The sequence below is a fragment of the Pleuronectes platessa genome, chromosome 19 (assembly GCF_947347685.1).
Source record: "Pleuronectes platessa chromosome 19, fPlePla1.1, whole genome shotgun sequence".
Lineage (NCBI taxonomy): Eukaryota > Metazoa > Chordata > Actinopteri > Pleuronectiformes > Pleuronectidae > Pleuronectes > Pleuronectes platessa.
In genome coordinates, this window is record NC_070644.1 from 4,004,196 (window position 1) to 4,030,569 (window position 26,374).

The 26,374-nt window shown below is 42.3% G+C and overlaps 1 protein-coding gene across 1 annotated transcript in view; it reads left to right on the plus strand.

Moving 5' to 3' along the window:
- Positions 1–26,374, plus strand: part of LOC128424952 (membrane-associated phosphatidylinositol transfer protein 2) — a gene marked incomplete in the record, with an annotated part of 53,208 nt that overhangs the window by 17,044 nt on the left and 9,790 nt on the right. Inside the window, 16 exon segments of the mRNA XM_053411401.1 lie at positions 2,581–2,780; positions 13,110–13,324; positions 14,868–14,989; positions 15,450–15,683; positions 18,742–19,080; positions 20,749–20,844; positions 21,645–21,749; positions 21,845–21,909; positions 22,113–22,169; positions 22,976–23,066; positions 23,687–23,840; positions 23,954–24,143; positions 24,276–24,395; positions 24,938–25,149; positions 25,342–25,517; positions 26,316–26,374. Of these exon segments, the coding sequence (XP_053267376.1) occupies positions 2,703–2,780; positions 13,110–13,324; positions 14,868–14,989; positions 15,450–15,683; positions 18,742–19,080; positions 20,749–20,844; positions 21,645–21,749; positions 21,845–21,909; positions 22,113–22,169; positions 22,976–23,066; positions 23,687–23,840; positions 23,954–24,143; positions 24,276–24,395; positions 24,938–25,149; positions 25,342–25,517; positions 26,316–26,374 (2,313 nt within the window).

A 26,374-nucleotide genomic window follows, 5' to 3' on the forward strand; every position in this document is an offset into this window, starting at 1 on the left:
AGAAACGTATTTACATTTTTTAAATAACTACCAGCACAAATATATTGGCATTTCAGCTTAAAAATGATTGATCCATTATTGCCCATTGAGTTTCTGTCAATCGACTAATCAATTAATTGACTAATCATTGCAATCTCACTGCTCACCGGTGGTCCTCTTCAGGTCTTCTCAGTGAATGCAGGCTGCTGTTTCTGATGTGCTGACTCATTGCCCACTTTGCTGAGGCAGGCAAATAGAAAAGCTCCGTCTTCGTGCGCTCCGTTTGACTATGTGTCAGATTTCATCTGTCTCTGTTGAACAGTTGGTTTAAGTCCTGCATTTCTATTTATGGCAGTTGTTTTGCAGGTAAGGGACTTGTCACAGGATTCAATGACTCCACTGAATAGATCTCTCCGCTGTGATGGTAACAGACCAATGCCCCTTCCTCTTGTTATCTGAGCTACCATAGCCTTTAGATGTAAGCCAGGACGCAGGGAGGAAAATGGAGTGACATGTGCATGGATACCGATTTATTATTTCACCAATAAAAATGTAAAATGTCCAAAATACACAATCAATTTGGTAACACCTTAGTCCAGGACCTGGATTTGTAAGTGACGTGAGTCCAGATCTTCCTGACTGGACTTTAACACTGATGAGTCGGACTCAGGAAATTAGAACTCGACTCAGACTTGAACTCAGACTCAAATGCTGGGGACTCGAGACTTAACTCGGACTGAAAGATATTAACCTATCTACTTAAGGAAGATATTAAAAGCTACACAACTTCAGCCGCCGGTCCTAAACAAAAGGTTTCATAATAGACATATTCAATTTAGTCTTATAGCAAAATGCACTGCTCCATATTTAGCTTTTATAGATTTTTTTTTCTATGGTTAAGAACTAGAATTTGTATTCAGGTCTTGTGAGTCCCCCACAAATGTATAATACCCATTCAAACAGTTTGTACATTGTGTATGCTGCGTACGTTGTGTTTACACCAAATAGGAATATACCAAAATAATCCACCCCTACATGTTTAACTTGTGCGAATATAGTCACTAACAGTACGGGTAGACATACTGATATTGTAGTGTAGATTGATATAGATGGAATAAACTGTAGTTAAATATTTGTAACAATGTTAGAAGATAATTAAGCTTTGTTGTGTTTGTGTTTGTTTGCAGTCTGTCTTCACTGTCACACTCTGCATCATGACCTCCGAGGTTCATCTGCTAGACGGGTCGACCAAACATGCATAACCTAATCATGCACAGATGGACAGACTGTGGGACACGCACACGCACACGCAAATGCACACGCACTTTTTGACATCTCTGCTCCTCCTCGTCCCTGCCTCGTGTTAAAACAGCATAAGATTTACTGTCCGTCTTAATCTGTGTAAGATTAAGTAGCAGTTGTCATGTGACCCTCCCAGACTCATCCCTGTTTGCTTGATGCTGTGCTTGTGACGCTTGTTTCAGAACGAGGCCAACAGCACAACACGATTGCTAACATCAGGCTTGCTCACTACTATTTGGAGAGATAGGTGTTGCTGTTGTAAGAAAATACGGCTGTGTTGTTTCTTATGGGGGCAGGCACGTCATCCCATTTAAAACTGATTTATTTATGGACTCAGAGGGAGGGCAGAGAAAGCAAATGTATATAAATAAGATGTTTTGCTTGAAACTTAAACTATAGGTAAAAACATAAAGATAAGGCTCTACAACAGAACTCGATTTTAGATTCCATTCCATTTTTTCTTGATTTATTTAAAATATATTAGACATTAAAAAAGCTATTATCAATATATTAAAGTAAAAATGCATTAAACAACAATTCGAAATTAATATGAGGATGAACATGGCATCTCTCACGGTGATGCATTTACAGTGGCCTAAATGTCCAGCTCCTTTCGTTGTCTTCAGAGCTTTAAAGGGAATTTCCCATCAATGTTTACCTGAACCACAGCTGAACTCGTTGAGTCATTGTCGGTGCAGCAGACATCAACACAAACATTTAATGGAGACCCATAGCAGAGCTAAAAGAGAGAGAGATTGGACTTAAATTCCTCAGGTGGACATAAAGATGGCTCCAAATGGTAAGTTGTTGCTCTGTAACTGCTGGATGTGCCAATGAAAAGTTTAGGGTTGAAATATTATGACGTGTCAATGCTTGTTCTGCACCCAAGGGGCAAAATAAAATAGCATATTTGTTGTGTCTTACAGTTGAAGCCGTAAAGTTCAATAAATGCAGTGGAGGAATTTCTAGTTAATGTGGAAGTCCCCCCATATACGTGAGCAAGAGTACTGAATATAAGTACTTTCTACCACAGCAGTGCTGGATATAAGGCTGCGTCTTCGATGTGTATAGACTGGGTTGGGATTTAGGTTGCTGGGGGATTTCAGGGATGTTGCGAGGTCAGTGGATTACCTTGTAACAGATCTGCAGGAGGGCTGGCTTGGAGGACACACACATGATCTGTTGGCTTGTGTATGGAGGTGGGGTGGGGGTTTAATCCTTGAGACAAACGTGGTAACTCCTTCTTTGGTTTCGCGAGTGACCGTTGAAGCTCGAATCTTTCTTTTTCTTCTCCCTCAGGTTTGAATAACGATGACTCCCATCCTCGCTGTTTGAACATGCTGCTCGGGTAGTGAAGGCGACTGCGAGGAGCGTCTACCCAATTAAACTCCCCTCACACACGCGCGCACACAAGCACAACCATGCTGATCAAGGAGTATCGTATCCCCATGCCGATGAGTGTGGAGGAGTACCGCATCGCTCAGCTCTACATGATCCAGGTGAGTGCGATCCAGCTTCATTATCAAACATCTCTTATTGTGTTTCTGTTCTTTTTCACTTGTACTTGTTAGTGTGTACAGATTGCACCAGGCTCTACTACAGCCTGGTAACAGTCACTACAACAGACAATAACTCAATCACTAACAATACCTTTTTAAGTGCACCAATAAAAGGCAGCTATAAATAACTGTTTTTTTTTTTTAAATTGTTGATGGTGTAAGAACTTGTAGGAGACAACCTTCACAGTTTGAAGGGTTTCTGTCCAACTCTGTATAAAAATAATTGTTTAAATGAATGTTTAAAGAATTACATATTACATTTATAATGTTTTAGATGATAGTGTGTTATAAATGTTTAATAAATGTTTATACACCGCTCATTAATCCTGAAAAGAGGGACTTTAAGAGAAATATTGCCAAACTGCCTGATTTATTCACCCACATATATTAAAACCATTCACTGACGACAAGGAAGTCGTGTCTGGAAATGAAAATGTCTTTGTCACCAATAAGAGAGAGCGGATCACTGATATCATTTTGACAACATAGCCTGAAAAGCTTCCACCTTGTATTAATGATGTGTTTACTGTGAACCAGCATTTGACAACAACATTACAAACAGCAGAATGATATTGATTACTTTTCTTAATGTCTATCTGTTTACTAGGGAATGTGGGAGATTTATTCTTATAAATCTCCCGTATTCTTTTCTGCACAGTATCAATAATAGGTTGTTCTGCTGCTGTGTCTTTGAGGAAGAGATTAGTACATCAAAAACATTTTGTATGTGTTTAGATTTAAGGGGCTGATGAAGGAAGTCAGTATGAGTCTGGTTAATGGTAAAGTGCATGGATGCTGGAGACTGTTTTTCGGAGTCATTGGATGATTTGGGTCATGTGCAGACGCGAGCCTGTAGTTCAGGCTTGTGTGTGTGGGTTGAGGAGGTCAGGAGTTTAAGGTGTCATCGTGCACCTGAACAGGCGCAGTGGAGAACTGGGCTGAAAGTCACAGGGGCAGTGTTGTTCTGCAGACCAGATGTTGCTCCATACTGTATATATATTAGGGATGCACCGATTTATCGGCCGAACATCGGTAGCGGCCAATATTCGCCTCGTTTACTGATATCGGCTTATCGGTCATAAACTTGACTTTCGCCGATATCATTGGCCGATGTTCATATTTGTGGTAAAGCCGCTGGGCACGTGCCGCGGCTGGGGGAGCAGTCGCTCCGTCGCCCTCCTCTCCGCGCCGCCGGAGGCTCAAGGCCAATGTATGCTTCTGCGTTTTGACGAACACGGACAGATAGGACCGCCCTCTCCAACGTGGAACGCCCTCTCCGTGCCTCTCCGAGGCTCCTCGGAGAGCTTTTCGTGCCGCTCTCATTTTTCTAACTACACGTCGAAATGACGGACAGCCCACGGATAGCACTTGGCTGTGATTGGTCCGCTAACGCCAGCATTTCGGAATGGAAACTCCCTGTTCCATTCCCTACATCACAATAAACCAAAATCACAACTACGACTCTATGATTAATGTGACAAGTGTGTTAAGCCAGCGGCGTTGTCCGGCTGACGGTGGCTGGTTAGAGCCCTTACAGCATGTGTGTACGGTCACATGAGGTTATAACGAACTTTGATAACGGGGGTAGCGGGCTAGCCACCATGCTAACTGCGGTGGGAACAGCGCAAAAACCCGCTGACTTTAATCCCAAGGCTCTCATGACACTGTTTCTCAAACACCGTCAGGTTAGAAGCAAACACTTGGTAGTAGCTAGTATCGGCTGTCCGTGCTGACTGTGTGTGGAAGCTGGGGGGAGCTAGCTGCCTCCGTGTAGCTTCAAGCTGTTGCAGCTGTTGAATTAGCAACGCAGTTTGGAAACAAGACCGGGGAACCGCTGCGCTAAGACACGATAACAAAAGCATTTTGACCCGCTGGGTGTCACTTTATTCAGCAAAAACTGTCGCGTCATCAACATCATTTTTCTGTTACCATCGTTCACTGTGTTTGAGGAGCCGGGAGGACGTAAATAAACCAGCGTGGACTTCTTCTATATACCTCATGAGGTAGGCTTGTCTAAGCTCGACTTCCGTTTCGCCATCTACTGTTCTGGCGGTGAATTGTTTTCACAATAAAAAGGCTCGTAGAACTATAAATCAAAAAGGGTCCGTCCGATCCGTCCGTCCGTCATTCCGAAACGGACTCGGAGAAGCATACTGAGGCCTTCAGTGTGCGGCACCAGGAGGTCCTCATCCGGTGCCGCCTAACGGCGTCGCTGGTGCGGGGGCTTTCTTTCTCTTGTACCGCAGGGCGGTGTCCATCGCCGGCGCGGAAGGCGGGCTGTTGGAGGGGACCGGGTACGCGGTCAGCGGCAGCCACTCTGGACGCGTGTCGGGCCCTTCTCGCGGATCACCTCAGCTAAGGCGACCGCTGGGGGAACCCTCTGTTCGCGCGGGGGCACCCTGCGGTGCGCCTCGGCTGGCGCCTAGCAGCTGACTGAGAACTGGTGCGGACCAGGGGAATCCGACTGTTTAATTAAAACAAGCATCGCGAAGGGCCACGGTGGGTGTTGACGCGATGTGATTTCTGCCCGACACTAAAAACAGGTAAAACTGAGGAGGGCTTGTTAAGTTATCTTGACTCACGCAGTGTAAAGGCCGAATTATAGTCCTGCGACTGCAACCGCGGCTGGCCACGCAGTTGCATCGACGGACTCGTTTTGGTTTATGCTTCTCTAACGTGTTGCGCGTGTTGCAACGCAATTCACCGCCAGAACACTAGGCGGAGTAACGTTGTTTGTCGAAGACAAAACACACAAAGAAGAGACGTCTTCTTCTTCGTTAACTGTTTATTGAGATCGCCACTCCGGCTCCTCATAGCCCATTTCTGGCGGACAAATCAGCCTGTCAGTGACGGGTTATACAAGTGGTCATACTTTCGGATCTCTTCTGCCAAGTGCTCTTCTATTTGGTCCATATTCGTTCTTCTAAATCTTCCGTGATTTCCGCGTATTGTGGGGCATGAAACCGGAAACTAGACTCCGGACGGGATGTAGTAAGCAGACCAATCACAAGCCTTGCGGGCTGCGTGAGGCTCGCGTCGCTTTGTCGTGTAGTTACAAAAATTGGCGGACGCACGCAAGCCCGCAGAGGGCACGAAAGGGGCGTGTTGCGTGTCTTGCGTGCATGCGTGCGTGCGTGCAACCCGACTATAATTCGGCCTTAACTTGGCGTAAAAAGTATGAGCGTAGCGTCTGTTTAAGTACTTTATTCTCATGTGCACCGGTCTATTCATCCGTCTCATGCACAGGTAACAAGGGAATTGACAACATACGTCATACACACAGAAGCCGTAACACATCTAATAAACGGCCAATACTGCTACCGTAAAACAATGAGAAGAGCGTTCTCTATAATGTTTTAGACAGGGTAAAAAGGTGCTGTTTTAAATTATCCTTGTGGTATTTTGACCAAAATATGTTACAGACATTTCATTAAGATCCCAAGGAACCATTTCAACTTGCGGTAAAATGGGCATAATATGTCTCTGTTAAATAAAGTTTAGTTAAATCAAAGATTGTTTCATAAATCTGATTCAATTTGTGCTCATTAAAAGATAAGAGTGATGAAGGGCTGAACATTTTTTAAATAGTGCTTTTAAATAATGATTTAATAATTTTTCTGGCACAAAAGGGTGAATGAATAACAACAAAAAGAAAATAAACAAATATCGGTATCGGTATCGGCTATAGGCCAGATTGTTATTTTAAATATCGGTATCGGTATCGGCCAAGAATTTCCATATCGGTGCACCCCTAATATATATATATATATAAATTCGGGCTGCACCTTGACGGTTGCCACCCACCAATAACCCAAACAAAGAAGAAGAAAAAGGACCATCATGGTTTATTATGTTGTTATATACAACTAAACATTTGTTATGCAGTGCTGTGGAAGAGTTTGAAGGATTTTAGTTTGAGGAATAAAAAAAAATGTAATCCCATAAATATATATTTTACAAAAGACTAACTAACACAAAAGATACTTTTTGGAATTGAAGAACCCCTATCTCTTTCAAACGCGCACACACACACACACACACACACACACACACACACACACACACACACACACACACACCCTGTTTCTGGACCCCTCCTCCTGCTCAGCGTCACTACTGAGAGCCAGGTTGCCACGGTGACATCAGCTGCAGCATGGCAGGAGCTGCCATCATTTGTTTGTGATATGGAACGAGAGAGAGAGAGATTGAAAGAAAAGGAGATTCGTAGAGAGAGAGTGATAGAGAGAGCGAGGGGGGAAAGACGTGATGATGCGGTCGGCATTGACGACATTTTGTCATGGTTACAGTTTAGGCTATGCATCAGTCGTGCACTGTACACGAGATGGACACAGTTACATGGAGACCTCACAGTGTGTCACGTGTCAGGGTTTGAACTCTTTTCTCTGTTAATTCCCTTCCGATGTGATTATTGAACGGTTAAAGGTGAGAATGTTATCATGGTGACAATCATGGTGGCAAATCCAGCTTGGAAAGACATATTCAAATGCAAGACAGCCTGATGATGATATATGTCATTACATCAATGAGTATATTCCAACAAGAACTGTGTGTCTATCCAAAGAGTGACATACAGTATTTCTAAAGAGCACCACAAAACGATTAAAAACACGTTCCCTCATTCGCCCCCCTGCTTCAGTAAACAGTCATCAGAGCACCAATTGTGGATTACTCGCTGCTGAAAATAGTCCCCAACAAATGCAAATAGTAGGACCCAGAAGGCCCTAGGCCACACACATTCTGGGAAAGTTTGAAGTATTGAAACAGTGGCTAACACACTGTTTGGTTAATTATATTAAAATAAAAGAATGAATGTCAAACTGACAAACTGACTTCTTCTTTGACAGTAGCCAGTACGGTCCAATGGCTTGATTATTGGAATGTACAATTAATATACTCTTACAGTGTGATACCGCTTGCTGCATGTGGTTGTAGTTGGAACGTGGGTGGACCTGTGAAGGGGAGTTGTGCTGGGTTATGCTAACCTTGTGGTGTCACATTAATTATTCAGGGGTGGCTCGGCCCGGCAGAAATGAGACCCTCAGCAAAGGCAGAGCCATTACAATTCCACAGACGTGGTCCTCGGAGTGTCGACCCAGCCTCGGAGCATTTCTCACATGGACCCTGTTTTCTTTCATTTCTTCTGCTCATTTTTCTCTCCCTGTCAGCCACTGAAACCCTCCTCTCCCTTTGTGCAATTTGGATGAGGCTCTTTAAAAGGTTTCTTTACCCTTTTTCAGATTTCTTTATGAAATCGTAGTTTACCTCTGACTTATATTTGACCAAACTGTATTTGGTCAGCCACTAAATTATATTCACATTTCCCTCAAGGACTTCCATACTTTGATCCGTCCTTATTTCTGTATTTCCAAAGTATTTTGGACTTTTATATAATCTCGTTCTATTGTCTATTTTTATGCAAAAGTGATAAATACAAATATTTGTATTCTCCTATCGATTCAACCTCTCAACCAGTGATCTATTATTTCATCATCACTGGACGTTAAGATGAACTGACTCTGCTGGTTGCTTGCCTTCTCCTGCAGCTCCACCATGAGGTGGACATTTGTGTTTTTGTCCCTGTGAGATATCTCCAGAGAACTATTTGATAAATCGCTGTGAAATTTTGCACAGGATGAGTTGTAATCACTTTGATAATCAGCTCACTTTTCATCTCATCCATCGTGAAGTCAAAATTTACTTTATGATCAAAATACCTGACAAACTGATGACACTCCCATCAGTCTCAGCTGTACTTTTTGTTTAGCACATCACAGTTAATTTGATGCAACACCTATGTTTAATCAACTTTAATGGCTGTCATAAATGTTTACTGTAAATTAATTTGTATTGCTATAACAGAACAACATGCCCCAAAACCAAAGATGTTCAACAACCGACACCAGCACCAGAAAAGCCCCCAATAGTCCCTCTATGTTCGGATCTGATACCACGCCTATAAATTGTATTAGTTTCACCCAGATAAAACTTAAATTTTCTTTGCTTCTCTAAAATAGCGGCTGCGTTGAACTGCCACTGGTAAGAAGTGTTTATAGAATCGTGAAGAAGACGTGTTTGCCGTTAGCATAGTATTAGCCAGCTCGCTAAAATTCAACAATTTGGCAATATTTCACGATGGACAGTCCCAGAAGTAAAATAGCATAACATTGCCTGTAATTTCAGTTTGTAAGGGTAGCAGGAGGAGTTCCATCGTGTAATCCTAGTTTCCATACAGGGTAAGTGGCCTACAGCTGTTTAAGTAAATGGTATTAGATCGGTACTCGGTTGTGGCTGACGTGCAAAGTCCAGCCTTTTAGCCTTGTTTCATATACCTTAACAAGTGTGTGTGTGTTTGTGTGTGTGTTTTTGTGTGTGTGTGTGTGTGTGCACGCTGTTGCAGATGCAGCATCCTTGGTTTAGCAACGCTTCCACTTCTTTTTTTGGCACGAGACAGTTGTTTTGGAGTTGAGCAGCAGATGGGGAAGTGAAGGTGATATTATTAATGAGGCAGATTCAGTAGCACTGCTCACTGCAGGACTGTGGGTCTGAAGTTTACCACTTCAGTCCTTTGCCTAATAGATCTGTCTTGTTTGTTTTTTTTGGACAGTTTGGCGTGTTGTGTAAGAGAATAATTTCAACCCACCTCTGTTGCCTTCATAAACCCCATCAAAGTCCCCGGGGTATTGCTGTATAATTGACACTTGAGCTCTTTGCCTTGGGCTCTGAGATTTAATACAGAGAAGCAGCAGCAGAAGGGGCTCAGACACGAGGAGGGTAATTTTAGACCCTCAGCTCCTCACCTAAATTACATTACCTGCTAGATTACAGCAATTTTCCAGCTGTTTGCCTCCTCTGACCTTCATTACTGATAGCACCTCCCTAAAGTCTTCAGGAGACGGAGCTCCGTGTTCAATCTCAGCTCTCGTTCTTGACCCCGCGCTCTCCACTCTTGCTGTTAATAAAGATCACGATGATTTGCATTCACATCGTGCTGTTTGGTCGACCCTCTGCACTTTACAATGGAAGGAATTAAATACCTTTTCAATCATCTTTTTTACACCAGAATACAGTGTCTACAGTGTAGTCGCCTGACAGTATTTACACTGACTGAGCAACAATAGTATAATTGAGTAGCCCATGGGCTGTTTATATATTGAGCCCAAGTGTTTAATATTAGTGTGACTGGCGACTGAGACCCAGAAGACAAAAATCGTCAACAATTATTGGCTGTTAAGTTTTAACTTAAAATGTCTGATACAGCAGACAAATCTCTGAGAAAGGAGGCAATTCAAAAGGTTTATTGTACAGTTTTAAATGTGCAAACTGGTATCAGAGAGTGCTAGTCAAGGTCAGAGGACCAGGGAAGTGGTTTGGACAGAACTGACCTCCAGGCAGTCCAGTGACTTTACGATGGAGAGCAACACAGCAGGTTAGAGATGTACTGGTTTCCCTTTTCCCCCCCTGTCCCTAGGGCTATCTGTGTCTTGAGAGAATCCTTTCAAATTTGGCTCAAATATTCACTTAGATTCACAAATTATCTGAATAGAATTTGGAGGGCAAAGGTCATTGTGACCTCACAAAACATGTTTTAGCCTGTTGAATATTATCTCTAAAGTCTGCCTTTAAGGAATTTCACATTATGACCAGTTGTCACTTTGACTCAAAGATAAATTGATTAGATTTCAGTGGTCAAAGGTCACGGTGACCTCATATCTAAGAAAAGATACTGACTGAAAGTGCACTGGTTGGCGGAGGCATACAACCTCTACATACAAGTAAAAATGTACTCATGTCCTTGTTGGGCAAATTCAACATCAGTCACAAACAGATTTTAAGATGCACCATAAAGACCATAGAGGGTCAAGCTTTCAAGGGAGATTACCTTTGGTGTCCATTTCAGTGCTTTCTACCTGTGCAACCATTTACTGTGGAGTACCACAAGGCTTCATATTAGGTCTATTATTATTTTCTTCCCTTCGGGCAGATTATTAAGATGATATACTCTGTCATACAGCTGGCACCTAACTGTACCTATACCACAGAGAAGCTGGGCATATCCCTGAATCTGTGTAGACTGAAACTGTGTGCAACCAGAATGACAGCAGTGTATATATGCTCAGATCTAAAAGACACCTGGTTCTTTTAGTAATCTAAAATCATCATTGCTTGCTTATCGATACTGGTTACCACTCTTTCATAAATTAAACCTGAAGAAGCAAAGAAGTGAACTTTACAGATTTAACCACTGCGCCGCAGTCTATTGTATTTCAGTTCTCTCTGGAATACAGTCAGTGATCACCTGCAGTTCCTTCAGAATCCTCACTGGTGTCATACGGCCTCCCCTCACTGGTTGCCAGTTCATTTAGTTTTTAATTTGCTCCTAAAGCCCTGCATTGACTCACACCCTGTAATGTGACTTAACCCCTCATCCCCTGTTCCACCTCCAGGCCCCTCATATCTGCCGACCAGTCACTGTTCTCCATTTGGACTATTGCAGTCGAATTCCAGGGCTGATGGGAGGTATTCCATCGTGGAGCAGTTTTCCAGTCACTGTCAGATCCTCACTTTGCTCTGGCCATGGTAGCTGTTGTTTCATTGTGTTTTGGTCTGTATCAGACCTAATCTTCACATAGCCATGTCAAATTATTCATTGTTTGAAAGCTCACGGAGAAGCTTCGTCTATTGATTCTATCTGTGCAAAGCATTTGGGGATTTTCATATCACTGCAGCAGCTGTTGACACAGAACCGGTTCAGCCTTTGTGGCTCAGGCTCCAAAGTGTTTTCCACACAAAGGCGCAACTACAGGCTTCATTCTCCATTTTATGTGAAAAAATGTAAATATAACTTTGGTTTTTGCATATGTTAAGATTTTTTTTTTTTTTGGAGGAATATTATTGGCTGGCAGCTTTAAAGAGAGGACTTCTTTGACTATTTGTATTTGTCTATTCTCTGTACAATGTATTGTGTTAAACTCTATTTATCCTACACTTTTATCAATCTACTTAAAGGGATGTTTCTTAGATCCTGGAGGAGTTTAATATTTATTACCAGCCACATTTATTAACAATAAAAACCCTCCATGTTTTTCTGTACAGTGAATTACAGACGGCTACATGCAGAGCCTCTTGAGGGAAGGAGTGTGTTTATAAACTGAGGCTGTAATCCCAAGATCCTGTGGAGCTGCAGGCTTAATGCACAGCTCAGTCTTACATGTTCTGTGGAGTTGAGCCATATGCTGCCTTTTATCAACGGCTGTTAAATGCTGGGCAGAAAGGGAAATCTTTGCTTTTCACTTCCTCTGTGCAGCAAATCTTAACCCAACAGTAAAAGTGAAGGGTTTGGAAAGGAGTGGGAAATGAGAGGGTGAGTGAGCTGTGGAGGAATTATGATGATTTCAAAGAGTGAAAAATAAAATATGACTAAAAGAATTAATAGAAAAGCTCTTTTTCTATGTGGCAGCTTTATTTCCTCCCAGCTCATCACTCTATCTGCCTCTGCTGCGTCGTCCACCTAGCTCTGTGATGGAAGTGGATTTTGTTAAGTTCTTCAAAATGAGAGACGGGGGTGCTGTGTAAGGGTGGCAAGGGCTTCATGGGTTTCAAGTAGTCGCAGGAAAGACAGGAAAGGGAGGATATGTGTTGAGGGCTGAGTGGGGATAAGGCGGGAGGACACACTGCTTACTTTTCAGGTTTTGCAATAAAATGCTTCTCAACGATTAGATATAATCCCCCATCAGAAATTTGTCTTACTCAGCTAAATATAAGAAAGTGAGAGATGAAGTAGATGGTGACATGGTTCACCTGCATGGTTACAGTAGCTATGCACATTCACTTGACTAATATTGCCCTGTTTACTGCACTGCATTTATCCGGTATATATATTAGTTACTTTTCAGATTAAAAAAATAAAATGATTAGAATTAGCACCTACAGCCCAAGCTAAAACATAAACATGCATGTTAATGTAATATTAATAATCTAGTGACATATTCCTGGATCACAGAATCCATTTATCTGCATAGTTATCACTTTTATGTTTAAATAACTGAGCTGATTTTATCTTTAACTTTTACTTAAGCAACATTTTGAATGCAGGACCTCTGTGTAGTATTTATAGTGTAGTATTCTTGAATTCTACCACCACCGACAAAGTGGTTCCATCACAGGTCTGTGTTTTGCTTCCTTATATAGCTAAGCAGACCCTAAATCCCAGTCCTCTTACTCTCCCGTCCCCTCTCTGTCCCCTCACAGAAAAAGAGCCGAGAAGAGAGCTGCGGCGAGGGCAGCGGCGTGGAGATCCTTGAGAACAAGCCTTATGTGGACGGCCCCGGGGGCTCAGGCCAGTACACGCACAAGGTCTACCACATCGGGAAACACATTCCATCCTGGTTCTGTGCCATCCTGCCTCAAGCTGCCCTCCGAGTGGAGGAGGAGTCCTGGAACGCCTACCCCTATACACGAACCCGGTGAGACGACACTAACTCTGGACCTGTGTTTATCAAACTGCCACTGATCCGAGGTTAAAGATAAGAGCAAAAACAAATCCTGCTCTATAACGTAAGATGGTCAGAAAGTGGCCTTGAGGTGGCAAACAAACAATAATTCTTAACATGGTGTTCATTTTTTATCATTTCTCTGACACTTCTGACACACCGACAGCAAAATGTCTTTCAGCAGAATTTTCTTCCCATATTCCATTATTATATTGATATATTTATACATGATAACTATTACATTCTATGTTTCTTTCATTTGGAGATTTAAAGAATCCATCCATAAATAAAATGAACCCAGTCACATCTTCACTATAGGCGTGATCGTCCTGCTCCCACTTAGGCAATAGCTGGTACTTTAATTTCCCTCTGATACGTTAGAAGAATACAAGCTGTGGTCTGAGACTCAGATGGTACGAGTTTAAGTGTATAATGGGGATTTTAATTTGGTAAGTACCACGTTATTGCCAAATTGCTCTTACTTTTTGGAAAACAGACACTAAAACCCTTACCGTGTCCCCTTGGGAAAACCATTGCTCCGTGCTAACACTTTTTGCATTAAGTGATTTTTAGGTATCATCTAAAGTAGAGAGACTGGCCTTTTTTTAATAAAATATTTTTAATGGTTTCCATCATGTGGCTCCTAGATTCATTAAATTATTGAGTGAAAAAAAAAAACATTCGCTTATTGCAGCATATTTTTGAGTGAGCCATTTATTTATATTCAGCTGAATAATCACATATTCATTCGCTGTCCACACTGCATCCAACTTTGTGCCAGATTTCTCACTTTTTATGTCCTTCCCCCCTTGACTAAATATCCCTTAAACTTTGTCATATATCACTTTTTTTTCTCGATGATAGGATCACAAAAGCTATGGGAAGCCTGAACATAATCCATCCAGTAGTTTTTGACTCACTGTATAGATGTGGCGCTAGATAACAAGTCAAGGATTGGTAAATGGTCTGTCATTGTATTGCAGTTTTTTAGTCTTGATGATCAAAGCTCTTTACTGTACAGTTTTGTCATTCACCCGTTCACACACATACAATGCTTCTATGTGCAAACTTCAATAATACACTGCTGTCAGGGGCCATTTGGGTTTCATTACCTATTACCTAGGACACCTCGGCACGCAGAATAGGGGAGACTGGGATTGAAACCATGACCTTCTGGTTAGTATTTCAGCCGGTCAGCAGGTTGCATTTCAGGAGCTACTTTGCAATATGCTGCAAACAATGCTTGTTTTTGTCATCGTTCTGAGGAAACATGTGGATCTACAACTGTCAACTTTTCTGTCAGTTTCATCATAAATGTGAACTATTTTCAGATTTCAGTGTTTTGTCTGTTTTAGTCTTTTACAAAGAGACTAAAAGCTTGTTGTTTAATCGCTTATGACATGGAGGGTTTTGCTTTGTATCAACACTATAATATGCTGAATAATATACCAAATCTTCTGTTTTCCTCCATCTCTACATTACAGCTCCTTAATAACATCTTTTTTTGGTTCCGCAGGTATACCTGTCCCTTTGTTGAGAAATTCTCTATCGACATTGAGACGTATTATAAACCAGATACTGGAAACCAAGTGGACGTCTTCAATCTGTCCTCTGCTGAAAAGAGACAGAGGACTGTAGGTAGGCAGATCATCATGCACACAGAGGACCCCCCCACTCTCTCCCACCACCATAACCACTTAAAGTGTCTGTCATTGTTCTGCTGGGCGGCCTTCATCTCTTCATAAGCAGAATCAGACATCAGATGTACACACTGATATTTGCAGGGGGGAAAAAACAGACGACCTGGTGCAGAGGGACTCAGGCTGTGGAGTAGAGGAGTTTGTGTTGAGCCTCTGAATATAAAAGTGGATTGAGGTGCAGGCAACATGTGCAGTTTGCTCCAGACATGTTCCCTGCAGGGAGTGATTACATAAAAGACACACAGACACACACACACACACACACACACACACACACACACTCACAACCCTCTGGAGGCAGGTGTTCAGTGAGGACGTCGTGACATCTGGCCTGCTCGAACCTGCTGCTCACATCTGCTTCAGTGTTGCCTCCTAAATGATTGTGTGTCGCCCCTTAGACCCCATAGACATCGTGAAGGACTACATCGCTCCTCATGAGTACCTGGTGGAGGAAGACCCCAAACTGTACCAGTCCGACAAGACCAAACGGGGTCCACTGTCAGAGGACTGGATCGAGGAGATCAACCAGGACCCTGGTCAGAACCCCGTCATGTGCGCCTACAAGCTCTGCAAAGTGGAGTTCAGATACTGGGGCATGCAGTCCAAGATCGAACGCTTCATACATGACGTGGGTAGGTATTGTGTGTGTGTTTGTTAGTTTGTGGTCCATGACTCATGTTGTGGGGACCCAAATCTGTTTACACACACACACACACATTATTATTGTCTCCTTTATGGGGACAGAAATTAAGTCCCCTCAATGTAAATCATTACCTTTTAAGGTGAAGACATGTATAAAGGTTAGGTTGAATGAAGGCATTAAAACCAAAGATTGAACACCTAGAGAAAGCTGGAAATAACCCAGGGAAGTAAAGACTATCAGTGAGAAGCCAAGGATGATAAAGTCCTGTAGAACTTTGAATAAAACAATTCTGAAAGGTTGGAGATTAAATTCAAAAGGCTGTGCTAACCTTGGAAAATGGGGAATTGCTGCCAATAGGTTATCATAAAATAATCCTTAAAGTTCAGAAATAAATAGGATCAACCCTGCAGGTCGGAGATAACCCTAGAATAATAGGAAATTGGGGGGAAAAGATACAAATATCAGGCATGACAAGGATTTACCCTAGAAAACCAGGCAGGAAAAACCTTGGAAATTTGATAACATCCCTGCAAAGCACTTAAGAACTGGCCTTTTGCTATTTAGCTTTACGTTATAAACTTGACTCCAGTGCTTTTTACTTCCAGGCTAAAATAATTGTGTCCCAAGAGAGCATTGATATTTCAGAATTAAATGTCTTTCTCATCGGATCATGTAACAGATGCTGTTGAACCTTGAAACATGGTCCCCAATGTCTCTCCACACTTTATATCCAGTGTCGGTTCAGTTGCTGATCAGTGAAATGAAACCAGTTTGTCAGAATCACAGCACATTATTCGGTTCACAACAGCATTAGAGCTTCACCTTCAGGATGATGTCAGGGTAAAAATGCCCGCCATGTGATTATTGTCTATTTCTGACTTTTCAGGATTAAATGTGATTATGCTATGCGCGGTGTGTTACTATGTGAAACACTGGGTTACTAGCAGCTCTATGAACAATCAACACATCGTATCTCTGTTATGAGACTGAGTGATAAAAACCCTCAGATTGGAGCGGTGCCAGACGGGGGGGGGGGGGGGGGGGGGGAGTGTGAGGAAACAGGTGAAGACAATAGGTAAATAAAACAGTGGAGATAAATGGGTGAGAAAGTGTAGGAGGTGTTTGAGAGGCAGGAGCAGAGACAAGTGGCTGTTCCCAGAGATAACGCAGCACTCTGGATTCACTTGCTTGCCAGCGTTGGGCTGTTTCTGTTCCGCTGCTGTGATGTGACACTGTTCATACACCCTGACGGGCCTCAGCCTCCTCGCTCACAGCTTCTCCTTCCAGACTAATGAAGCAGCAGCTGCTCTGTCTTCACGCCGTGGTCCAATCCACATGATCTCCATCTCCAAAATGGGTTTTCTTCTCCATGTCGCTCCCCACTGCCACTTGAGCCTTCGAGCTTCCTTGAAACTTTCCCTTTGTTTTAATGCTCTATGCTTTCAACTGCAGACCGCCACTCATCAAGGCTGACTCGTGAATATTATCAGCTTCCAAATAAACTGTGCTGAAAGGGTCTGCGGGTTCTATAATTCAGAGGCTTTCAAGCTTTGTTAATGAGCTATTCCGCAATTTCCACTTTCATGCTTAATTTCACATTGTGCTGGTGGTTCTCTTACTGGATATTAATATAATGGCCTTCTCTGTTTGCTAATAGTGGCTTTTATAGCCAGGTTGGAGGTTTTAATCATGAACTGCTCGAGGGGTTCAAGGGTTTAATAAGCAGCTGGTGCTTGTTTAGTTCATCAGGAGGGAGACATTGTTGAGAATTAAATCTCCTTTGACAAGGCAGAGGCAGCTTTCTCTGACATTCGATTTCTTCTCCATTGACTTTTACCACTCCCCCCCTTCCCCCGGTGACACTGGTGGGAAAAACATCATTGTGTGGCCACAAAACGTTTTTATGGGATGGGATGACTAAATTATGGTCACGTCTAAATATTGCATGCCCACAAGATACTACATGCTCAGTACTGTCAAGACAAGGTCAAGAAAGTGTCTTGGATGAGAGATGAAACGTTTCGTAGAATCAAAATCACAGCCTCAATAGGGGGCTTTAGTTTGACACACCCCCTGACTGAAATTAGACTAGTCTGGTCTTCAGTGATCGTGGTCACTAGCTTGTCCCGCCCCTTATTGCTGTTGCCTAGTAACAGAGCTGAAGTTTAACATGAGAAAGTTTTAATACGTTTTAGTTTTTTTGAGTTGATGCATGATACTCAATTGTTGGACGTCTGAACAACGGTTTGTCGGTGAAGTGCAATGAATCCGGGGATATGTTAGGGTGGGAAGGAACCACCTGTTGGAGCCTTTGTTTCTCAGGGAAGAGAGGACGCACTTTGAAGGAGCCTTTCAAAGAGGGACAGTCTAGTTGCGCCGCTGCAATCTGTCTTTAAATGCTGCCTCCGAAGAATGCAGCCCCTGAATTGAGGCACAGCTAGTGTGCACTGACTCTGATTGAAGCCAAACCGGGGTGGAAACCTTTACATCACTAATCAATAGAAACATATAGGGCCCTATTGTTTTACTGTTGTTTTTTTTCCTTTACAAAGTCCCGTTGTTATTTGCTCCAGTTTTACAGCCTTTCTTTGAGCAGTGTTCTCTTACGGTTAATGAGGTCATCACTGATCATACGATTCAAATTTAAATCTCTAATCATTGCCATATGCTCACAACGGTAAGAAACAGTAGAAAGAAAGAAAGAAAGAAAGAAAGAAAGAAAGAAAGGAAGAAAGAAGAAATTGTTAATTTAAGCAATGGGAGCAATAATGAGCGCATGGAAATCCACTTACTATTCATTATTATGTTTATTTGCTGACCAGCATCTACGTTTTGTCTGGTTGAAAAATACCAGACATCCCTATTTCCCACCATAAAACAAACCGATGATCTTTACCTGACTCTCTGAGGATAATTCTGTATTCACCAGCCATAACTTCATACTTTTCAAGGTTAATCCACTTTTATTGATTCATGTCACAGGAACATGATTTGTTCCTTTTAAAATTAGATTACATGCTGATGAATCCGTGTTGCTGTCCTTCCAGGTCTGCGTAAAGTGATGGTCCGTGCCCACCGGCAGGCGTGGTGCTGGCAGGACGAGTGGTACGGCCTGACCATCGAGGACATCAGGCAGCTGGAGCTGGAGACCCAGCTGGCGTTGGCTAAGAAGATGGCCCACTACAGCCTCAGCGAGGAGGGGGGAGCGGAGCCCAATGGCTCCACTGTCAGCCAGGACCAGCAGCAGGGAGCTGAGGCTGTGGGATCCAGTGCAGAGGCCGAGGGAGGAGGAGGGAAGCTGGGGGAGTCACTGGAGTCACGAGGGGAGCTCACCAAGCAGTGGTCAACATCCTCTAGATCCTCCAATAGGTCATCTAAGAGAGGAGGTGAGGGGGACTCGCATAATGCTAAGATTCATAATAATAATATTAATTATGTGTTCAGAACTGTGATATTATTTGAAGTATTTTCAACAAAAATGTGTGTTTACATGAGCAACACAGTAATTGAACGGATATCTTGGGGTTTCAGGATATATTTACATATAGATGATTTTTTCCAGTATTCTATATGTTTTTCATATCATAATCTTTAGATAAGGGTCAGGTCGTCTTTATAACTTTGTAATATAATATATTTTATTATAAATGTATTCCATTTGACCTTGTATTTATCCAGTTCCAGATATAAAGTTCATCCATTTTCCCCATTTAGTGGGGAGGCCGCCCTCAGTCTTCCCATATTTGTCCCTTTAACGGATGTTTCTGTTACCAATCCAGGATACAGTCAAAGAATGGCCCTCCACCTCCACCAAGGTCCAACAATCCTCTTAAGAAACCACTGATTTTTTATTGGATCTACACCAAATTGAAAACCCTCATACACATGACAAAACATGTCCGATTTTTGTCAACAAGATCCACAAGTTATCTGTGAGAAAGAAAGAGAAATGTTGAAAAACACTCAATTTCTGGATCCGCCCTCCAACCTGGATCAATTCAATTCAATTTTATTTGTATAGTGCCAAATCATAATATACAATGTATCAAGGTACTTTACATAGAAGGTTGAGACCTTAAAACCCTTCCACCAAGTTTCATGCTTACCTTCGTGCCTCCTCCTCTTGGGCGAAGATAAGAAAATTCACTGAAAATAAGCTACTATGCATCTTAAGTTTTAACATACTCACTGTATAATTTGCCTTAACTCTTGCACCAAAGTTCTCACAAAATGTGTTCGCCTGACCATCAGATGTAGTAATCTGATACATTTATGTTCCCACAAACAAAATCTCTGGAGTTTTGTGTTGTTCTGTATCATTTTATGAATTATCTTTACCACCTTCTCTGTATTTGACCAAAGGATGATTCTGTCAAAATAAGCTTAACAAAAAGACACTGAAGCACCAGTTTAGTTGGGTTGTAAACAGGCAATTAAAGAATTCCATTGTCCATGCTTAATTCACAGTTATATATATATGTGTATATACTGTACTTTACTATATATATAACTGTGTATATATACTGTATGTCCAATACATGCAGCATTTTGCTGTGCGGAGTGTGCACGATGTTTCTGTTTGGTGCGGTTTGCTCCTGCTTTGGCTTGGCTGTACTTTTTATTGCGTGGCTGTCCTGGTCCATTGTTTGTTTTGTCGGTGAAACCTTGCCTTATATAACGTGCACTGAAGAATGCACATCCACGTGAAATCCACAGAATCCAACAAATGTTCCTTTTTTGTTGTTCCAAAGGATGCTTTTTTAATTTGAGGTTTCAAAGGAAGGTTTTTTTATCCTTATGTTACAAAGGATGTTTTTGTCAGAATAAACTTGGTACCAGTCTACTTGGGTTGACTTCTCATTAACATACCTTCTACCTTTAATGGGATCCTACCGGCTCTAGTGCTCAGTGCCCCCTAGTGTCTAAAAATACAAATGCAAAAATAACAAATAATAATCACAATATATCAAACTAATGAAATAGCTCTTACATTGGCTGTTTAGCTTTAATGTTGTTTTGAAGTAACCTGTGACCTGTGTTTTGTGTGTGCACAGGAAGTCCATCTCATCAGAGCATTTCAGAATGGAGGATGCAGAGCATTGCGCGGGACTCAGAGGACAGTACCGACGATGAGTTCTTTGATGCTCATGGTAAAATCCCCACTTTCTGCATGACACATGATAAACTCAACCCTATTTGTATCATAGGTTTCAAATATGTATCTGTAAGCTAATAAATATTTACAAAATATTGAGTTAATGTATATGATTCATGATTGAACGTGAACTGTGGAGGAGCTCAACGTTTTCCTCCCTAATCCCACATTGCTCTCGTTTATTCTTTTATAAATAGTGAACGTATGAGACTGTTAAATAATAGAGGATCAATACTGTTGGTTGTTGCATTAGATTCACTAAATGAACATTTTCTTTAATTATATGATAAATGCCATTTTACGGTCCATGATAGGACCGAGTTTAGCCATGCATGAAGTGTGAGTGTCACAACAACAGATGGGATAATTGCGGCTCTAGTAATGCTCCAAAATTGTAAAACCCCAAACTGCATTTCCTGGTCTGACTGGTACCTGAGGCTACATGCCCCCCACAGCCCCCTGCAGGGAGCCCCCTCCAATCTGTCCTCAAGGATTCCAAATGACCCACAATGCTTCCTACTCTAGAAGTAATCCACTGTTGGAAGTTGTTCAGATTAGTGTAAAAATAGGGGGAAAAAATCATGACTCTGTCCCCTTTATTGAATCCGCTCCAAAAGTTGATGGGTTCATTCTTGGCCCGTACCCCGCCCTTCCACCAAGTTTCAATAAAATCAGTACTTTTTATGTAATCCTGCTAACAGACAGTCAGCAATGAAACCTCACCGTAACCTATCACCTACTGACTCGGTAGAGAGATCCGTGATTACATTAAAAGTTTCTCTGTGTGTCACGCAGAGGACTTTTCTGACAATGAGGAGACGTTCGCCAAGGAGATCACCAAGTGGAGCTCCAACGACCTGATGGACAAGATAGGGACTACAGAGGCGGATGAAGCACAAGGTAGGCGGGCCCTTTGTGTGTGTACGCTATTTTAAATGGAACAAGGCAAACACTGGAGCGCAGGATCAACACGTGAATGAATCGTGTTTTCACAGAAACTTTGTATCGGGAGTCGGGCGAGGAGTACGCCGTGATGAGTAATGAGGAGGCGCAGATGGAGGTACGCTTTCATCTCACACCGACACCCTTAATTAAATAGCTTGTAGATAACAGCCCAGCTTTCAGTCATCTTGCCAGTGCAGTGGCATCAGGTTCCACCCTCTACTGCAGCAATTTCACCAGAGGGGGAAGATTAGGGTTTTCTCGGTTGACACTCCCTGTGTAAGTGGGTTTTCAGGAGTGTATTTTGTGTTTTTTGTATAGTGGTGTGTCTTGAAAAGGCAAGAACTGCAGTCCATCAGGTTTCCCCCAAGGCTGAATGTGAGTCATTGTAGCCAGTGAGAGAACGTGTTGTATAGATTCCTCCTAAATTAGACATAGCTTTAGAAATAGTGCTTAGAGTACATACAAATTTTTGAGAGTATATTAAACAATGTGTTTCTTTGTATATTCAAAGTGAACATTTGAATCGAAAGAGTTAAGCCCTCTTTAACAGGGAAATGTTTGATAATTTTTTTAACGGATTAATTATTAATCTTTGGAGGAGCTGTAAGTCTGATTCTGTTACTGCTGTGTGTCTTTGTGCTGAGCTAAGCTAACTGTCTTCTAGCTGTGTCTGTGCTCTATTAACATCTAACTTTGCAGGAAAGTTAAACTGATCCTCAAACTCTGATATAAGTTAAATGTATCGCCTCCCAAATATTCATAATTTCATCAGTAAAGACTAGGATGCATTAAAGGGACATCCTGGTAACACTTTATACCATTTTCCACCAATTTATTATCTCAAATTGTGGATTTTTTATCATGTCTGATGAAGGATTTTCTTCAGCACTCATCTTTCTTATTACTTCATCTGATTAAAGTGTCAGAAAGTAATACAAAATACCAGTTTCCCAAATGTTTTCCATTGTCCAACCAAAAGAGAAAAGCAGTACATCACATTTTAGAGGCTGAATGTTTTTGCTCCCTGATTGTCTAATTGTTTTAGCAGTAGTTCTTTGCCCTGCATGTCGCTCACTCCCCTCTGTGCTCCTCCTGTATCCTCCCACTCCCTGTTAACCTACTTTCCTTTTGTTTTCTCCACTGTTTTCCCGTCTTTGTGTCTCCTGTCGTCTTGTTTTCAGGATTGTTCGTCTCAGCAGTGTCTGCAGCCGTCCAAAATCCATGTCCTCATTCTGGTCCTGCACGGAGGAAACATCCTGGCCACTGGCTCGGGTACAGCGCCAACAAAGTCCTATATCACTGTTAATAACAGTTTTGCTTTAGAAATGCAAAAAATTTAAACTTTGTAACTGTAGCTCACTGTAGTTAAATCCCGAATATTCAGAATGAGAAACTATTGATCTATAATCCGTAGAAAAAAACGTCTTCACTGCTCTAAGTGGGTCCGCTCTCAGTCTTAAACTATTATCCTCATGGTGACATAGACATTTTATTAACAGTCAAAAACTCAAAAGAGAGATTCTAAAAACTGGAAGGATAGATTTTCTGTTAAATGAGTAATTGATGAACTATTAATTGTTTTATAATTATTCAGGACCTTTTGAATGTGTAAACCTAATGGTTTACATGATAAATAACAGTATGTTATTGGTAAAACATTTCTGTACACGTTTGTTTTTTTTCTATTTCATTTATTTGTATAGCATTTATTACAAATCTTTCTGATGAAATATCAGTTCATTTGACCTAATTGGGCCTCGTAAACTATTCTAAATGAAACCATTGACTTTTTTGACAAATCAATTCTTGAAACGAAGAATATTGTTTCTTTCTTTTACGAGTCGCATGTTTTGGGATTCACTGAGCCAGAATGTGTTCTTGTTTGTCTGCAGGTGATCAGAGCAGCAAGCAGGCGGATGTAAACACGCTGAGTGGGGCTTTTGAGACCGTGATGAGGGTTCATTACCCGGCAGCGCTGGGCCGCCTCGCCATCCGGATGGTCCCCTGCCCTGCTGTGTGTGTCGACGCATTCTCCCTGGTCTCCAAGTGAGCGATCGTCTCGAGTATTCAACAGTGTTTAAATAATCCCCTGTAATGTATGCACAACCTGCTGCGCAGACATTATAATTTCATAATATTGTGTCCTCTGTGTGCTGCAGCCTGAGCCCCTACAGCTACGACGAGAGCTGCCTCTCCAGCAGCCAGGACCACATCCCCCTGGCCGCTCTGCCTCTTCTGGCTACCTCTGCTCCACAGTATCAAGACGCTGTAGCATCCGTCATCTTACGAGCCAATCAGGTCTATGGGGACTTCATCAAGTCTTCAGATGGGGCGTCTTTTTGTGGCCAGGTCAGTTTATCACCTGAAGGTTACTCATTGTTCTGTATCTATATCCTCAACCTTTGGGCCTCAGTGGTTTGTTGGTACATTTGCAGGAGGAAGCTGTGTTCATTCGTGTCTGTGCTGTGTTTTCTACTGCAGGTGTGTGTCATTGGCGACTGTGTCGGTGGTATCCTGGGATTTGATGCTCTGTGCAGCAGCTCGTTGACGGTGTCAGAGAGTCAAAACAGCAGCAGACGGGGCAGCACCATCAGTGTGCAGGTACATCAGCCAAAATGTAGTCTGGACCTAAAACTCCTACAAATAGTATTGCTGTTGGTGTTTTTGGGGAGAAACGTTTCAGTCATGTGTGATAAAAGAAACCAGCTGGACTCTGAACGGAGTCTAGAGAAGTTTGTCCCAGATATTCTCTGCTTACACAGGAGGCCTTAAAAGAGTAACTGTTGCCCCCAGAGAATAATTTGTGAGCAGACAATAGCCGATGGGCTGTGAGATCAGTTTGTTGGTCCAGCAACATGTTTAGCATTACAACACATAACCAATAAAGTATTAAACAAATGCAACACGACACATAGGCATGTGAAACATATTAATCAATAAATAATAATCCCAATATTTCCAGACAATAAAACTCTATGTATTTTAAGGGATTATAAATTAAAGCCAGATCTTCCCTGTTTTTAAACAAAGTTGGTTGGGTGGACAGAAAACTGTAGAAAAAATAAAAGGCAAAATACCATTTACCTACAATAATTCAGGCCTGACCATGATTTCTCCGTCCTCTCTCCATCCCTGTCTCTCAGGACACAGACCTCCTCTCTCCAGGTATTATCATAAACAGCGTCTCTCCGTCTTCGCCGTCCCTCGAGGGAAGCCGCCATCTCAGCCGCAGCAACATAGACATCCCTCGCTGCTCGGGGCCCGACGACGCCAAGAAAGCACTTCCTCGCAAGCGCAGCGACTCGTCCACGTACGAGCTGGACACCATCAAACACCACCAAGCCTTCCTGTCCAGGTGAGGACACAGGACACGAATGTCACAAGCCCGATGTGTGCTGGGTTCATGTTGACATTTGTCCTTTGATGAAGACTGTTAGTTTTAGTTAAATTTATTTTCTGTTTTTGTATAATCAGGAGCTTCACAGATGCACGCAGGCAGTAAAACACTAACTAACACTGATTGTATGAATCCCTCCTCTCCGAGCAGTCTTCACTCCAGCGTGCTCCACGGGGAGCCCGGATCGCGGCGCTCCAGCAACAGCACCATGTTGGAGGGAGGCTCCTTGGGAAAGTTTGACTTCGAGGTGACTGACTTCTTCCTCTTCGGCTCTCCTCTGGGGCTGGTGCTCGCACTGAGGAAGACTGTGGTGCCCTCGTTAGATGGTGAGCAACTACTTTGATGGTCCTATTGTATTTAATACGGTAAATATTAGATTTGTAAACCAATATCTTTTCTGATCATTTTGCCTTGGTGAGATTATTTGTAGCCTTGATGTTCCCTTCTGTTTGGGATAAATTTTCTCAAGCAGCTGGAAAGTACATGTCAGTGTCTAAAGGTCCTATATCTGAACTTTTAAAAAAAGAAGACACCGTGAGAGAGACAAGACAAATACACAGGCACCGAGGCATTATGTTTTCAGGCTGTGAAAACTATATTTAAAGAAATCCTTGAGGGAATCCTTTCAAACTTGTTAAAATGTTTCTCTTAGATGAACAGATTAAGTGATTAGGTTCAAAGAAAGATCATGTTGTTTGCCCCTTGAAAAAATCTTTAGTCAGTCTTCAGAGACTTCAAACCCCATGTTCTTCAAACCCCATATGAATCTGGTAAAATTGTATATAGATTGAAATTGTACTGGTGAGCAGAGGCATACATTTGCTGAGCGGTCATTTTAGTTTAATTTTGCTTTCTGTCCATAAAGAGCTGCTCTCTCTTTCTCTCTCTTTTCTTGACAACATGGAGGAATAAACTTTATTGGAACAGAAGCTAGTGAGAGCTTCATGCTCACGTTCCCTGTGTCGGTCTCTTGTTCTCTACACTACAGTGTGAACGTAAAGCCTCAGGTTGTAGTTGTGCAGAAAGGCCTAATAATGTGTTTTTTATCACAATGGACACGATGAATTAAAAAGAAACAGTGTCTGCTGAGTCTCACTCCTCTTGTGTGTGGTTCTCCGCTCCAGTGTCGGCTCTGCGTCCAGCCTGTCAGCAGGTTCACAACCTGTTTCACCCGGCCGACCCC